The sequence below is a fragment of the Hippocampus comes genome, unplaced genomic scaffold (genome assembly GCF_001891065.2).
Source record: "Hippocampus comes isolate QL1 unplaced genomic scaffold, H_comes_QL1_v1.1 scaffold219, whole genome shotgun sequence".
NCBI lineage: Eukaryota > Metazoa > Chordata > Actinopteri > Syngnathiformes > Syngnathidae > Hippocampus > Hippocampus comes.
The window spans coordinates 132,036-135,342 of NW_017805653.1; the positions used below are offsets into that span (position 1 = coordinate 132,036).

The 3,307-nt window shown below is 37.8% G+C and overlaps 1 protein-coding gene across 1 annotated transcript in view; it reads left to right on the top strand.

Annotated features, from left to right (window-relative positions):
* The first annotated feature begins 1,543 nt into the window (after positions 1–1,543).
* LOC109522881 (zinc finger protein 239-like) overlaps positions 1,544–3,307 on the top strand; it is a 4,456-nt gene continuing 2,692 nt past the window's right edge. Inside the window, exons 1-2 of the mRNA XM_019881716.1 lie at positions 1,544–1,639; positions 1,811–1,902. Coding sequence (XP_019737275.1) covers positions 1,635–1,639; positions 1,811–1,902 — 97 coding nt within the window. The 5' untranslated portion in view covers positions 1,544–1,634. The remainder of the gene's footprint in view (positions 1,640–1,810; positions 1,903–3,307) is intronic.

Below are 3,307 nucleotides of genomic sequence, written 5' to 3' on the forward strand. Positions count from 1 at the left end.
GAGCTCAAAATGTCATATTTGAGAGGCATTTTAATTGGTAATGGAACATTCGATCTGAATGCCAGTACTGTGGTTGTATACCTGGCGTGCCCTAGTGTGTCGACAACCTGGCGTGGTTGCGCAATCACCCAGATTGATTGTTTTCATGATTATTTTTAATATCCAGTGAAACTGATGTAGAATTACTGTAGGTGCCAATTTGACATTGGCCAAATTTTGTTTATTGTATTTGCTGTTTAGTATTGATATGTCCAATTGGCATATTTCATATTTTAGTTGAAATAGTCGGCACTGTTATTTTATGTATTTCTGAGTGTTTCTTTTGCAGAACTATTTGTTGTGACGTCACGCGACTGGCGGATGAAGACAGTGTGGAGAAGAAGGAGTCAGACAGAAAGAGAGAGAGATGAGGCCAGCTCAAGATAGAAGCGATACAGTTTTTTGACCATACAATTTGACATACAATTTGACATACAATTCTGACATACAATTTGACATACAATTTGACATACAATTTGACATACAACTGACATACAATTTGACATACAATTCTGACATACAATTCTGACATACAATACAGACAAACGAATTAGACAAACTGAAGAGAACTTTTTTGTATACTTTATTTTTTAATAAACAGAAAATACAAGGAAGTCAATGTCGTGTTGTTTGCGTTCAAGACTCGTCGTTACGCTGGCCTCAAAGGTGCACCGGAATAGCACTGACAATTACCATTGACTTTATTTTCTATCTCCACTTGAGAACGCTTATTGGTGCTGTTCTGAGAGTTCTTGTTCTTCCTCTGTGAATCTTTACCCGACAGCCAAGAAAGCCAGAAGCTTTTTGAAATTAGAGATAGTTCTTATAATTTTAGGGGTACCAACCAATACAAAAAATCCAAAACAAGAACAAACATCAAGCAAAGGTGTGTATCAGTAATAGGTGTCAATCTGTGGAATAATTTCGAAACGGGCCTGAAGATGAGTAAATCGCTGGTTGAGTTCAAAAACGAATTCAAAAGATTAGTCCAAAAAAACTACACAAATCAGAGTTAAGAAGATAAATTTTATATACTTATAAAATATAGTAATTCAGCAGAATTACATTGATCAATTTATTTAATATATTTAAGAAATGCAGTATTTATAATGAATATGAGAAAATTGATATATAAAGGAGAAAGAATGAGTCTCTCTCTCTCAGATTGATTGTTTTAATGACTTTTTTTTAATATTAAGTGAAATTGATGTACAATTACCATTGACTTTATTTTCTATCTCCACTTGAGAACGCTTGTTAGTGCTGTTCTGAGAGTTCTTGTTCTTCCTCTGTGAATCATTACCTGACAGCCAAGAATTTACTTATTTGAAATTTTTATAAATTTCTTTTCACCCAATCAAATGACGTTTATGCATTAGTGGAGACGCTTTTATTTTGAAGGTGGCTAACGCAACTCGCTGGCGGCAGATTACCGTAATGCAGAGCACTGGCAATCGCAGTGGCGGCTCACTTGACTTCAATTTTGCGAGTGGAGACTGGCTTGACCGCAGTCCCCCCCCCCCACCGGCCCCAAAGACTTGGCCCCTTCACAATCACATTCCCTTTTTTTAATTACTAAACGCACAGAAAGCTCGATGCGGTACGTCCATCATTCCTTTTTTGGACTATATCATCCGCTCAAGCTTCTCGGCCTAGTTTAGTTTATTTAGCCTAGCTTGCTCGTCGCTAGCAAAGAGACGCGTTTCGTCTCCCAGCAGAGATCGACTGTATGTGTTAAGTGTTGGATTGAATCTCATGTAAATGTGTGCAGGAGGACAGGAGGTTACGCGGATAATTTCTTCGGAGAAAAAGAGGACAACGACGCTGTTTTGGAGATGTTTGGAGTTGGCTCGACTAGAGCAGGTTGGGCCACTTCTGTTTTTTTCGCTCGATTGCAGGAGTCACTAACCGTATAGTGAGATCTACTTTTTGGTCGCTGATCAATGCGATGGGCCACCACTTTTATACACAATTCTGAACCACGTTTGCGCAGATTACGTTTTCATAATGTGTCAATGATGTCTCTTCATACATAAAATATAACTAATATGGCTTCTGGATGGACGCTGTGCTGCCAGCTCTTTAAATCCGACAAATATTTAGAAAATAATTTGTCATCCAACCTCCATGAGAATTTGTTGGAAAGTAAAGCTCCAATGTGCAGGCTTATTTTCTGCTATTTTTGAAGATGCCAACTAGGGTTGCCACCTTTCAGATCTGGAAATAAGGGACACCAACTTAGCAATGACGAAACACTTAACAGCCTGAACTTGAGTATGTTGACCCGGCCTACTGTATTGTATTCATATAAAGTGCTATACATTAAATAAAGCCTGTCTGGGGATACTTTTACTGAAAGAGGACAATCAAATAGCCTATAGTGTGCTGCAAATGTCACAACTGAGGACACCTTGAAGAGGAAGACAAAAAATGAAGCTTGCGTGTGTGTGTGTGTGTGTGTGTGTGTGTGGGTGTGTGTGTGTGTGTGTGTGTGCGCGCGTGCGTGCGTGCGTGTGTGTGTGTGTGTGTGTGTGTGATGCTTTCGTCCACAATTTTAATACACTTCTCCAAAATAAAAGATTATCTTTAGCAGTTTCAACAAAAAATAATTGTCTGATTATTGGTGGTATGACAAAGATTTTTTTCAGGTGGAACCTATGACCAGAGAAATTATGGTTAAAAGAGCAAAAAAAAAAGTGTTGTTTGCATTTATCGATCACCTGGCTAAGATTTCTGAATCATATCCGAAACACCACGAGAAGGTGATTTTTGTTTGTGGTGATTTTTCAATTAATTTGTTGAAATCTAATGATCATATGAAGCAGTGGCGGGCCGTGCATTTCAACCTTAGGCCTTCAGTGATGTCACATACATACACAATATCAGCTCGTCAAGCAGCACTTAATTTCAGGAGCATTTAAAACCATCAAGTATGTATTCCCAATTAAGAGCAGGAAACTACATTTACAGATATTGTCAAAAATAAAAAGATGATTTAAAAAATACGAAATAAAATGCCACTCAAATTACGCTGTGTGATCTTAAACAAGTCTGTCCAATAAATTGCGCAATGTCGCAGTTTCATATAAGACACCAACCAAACAATAACAAAACAAACTGTTCTTTGAAAATAAAGTAAACAGATCATTTGCATTTTGAAAATCAGCGATTCAACAGCAAATAACTGAAAATGTTGAGCAGCTGAGATTGAACGAACTTTCGTGCACGAAGCTGACTACAATGCGCCATTATAAATTGCAGGTGAGCA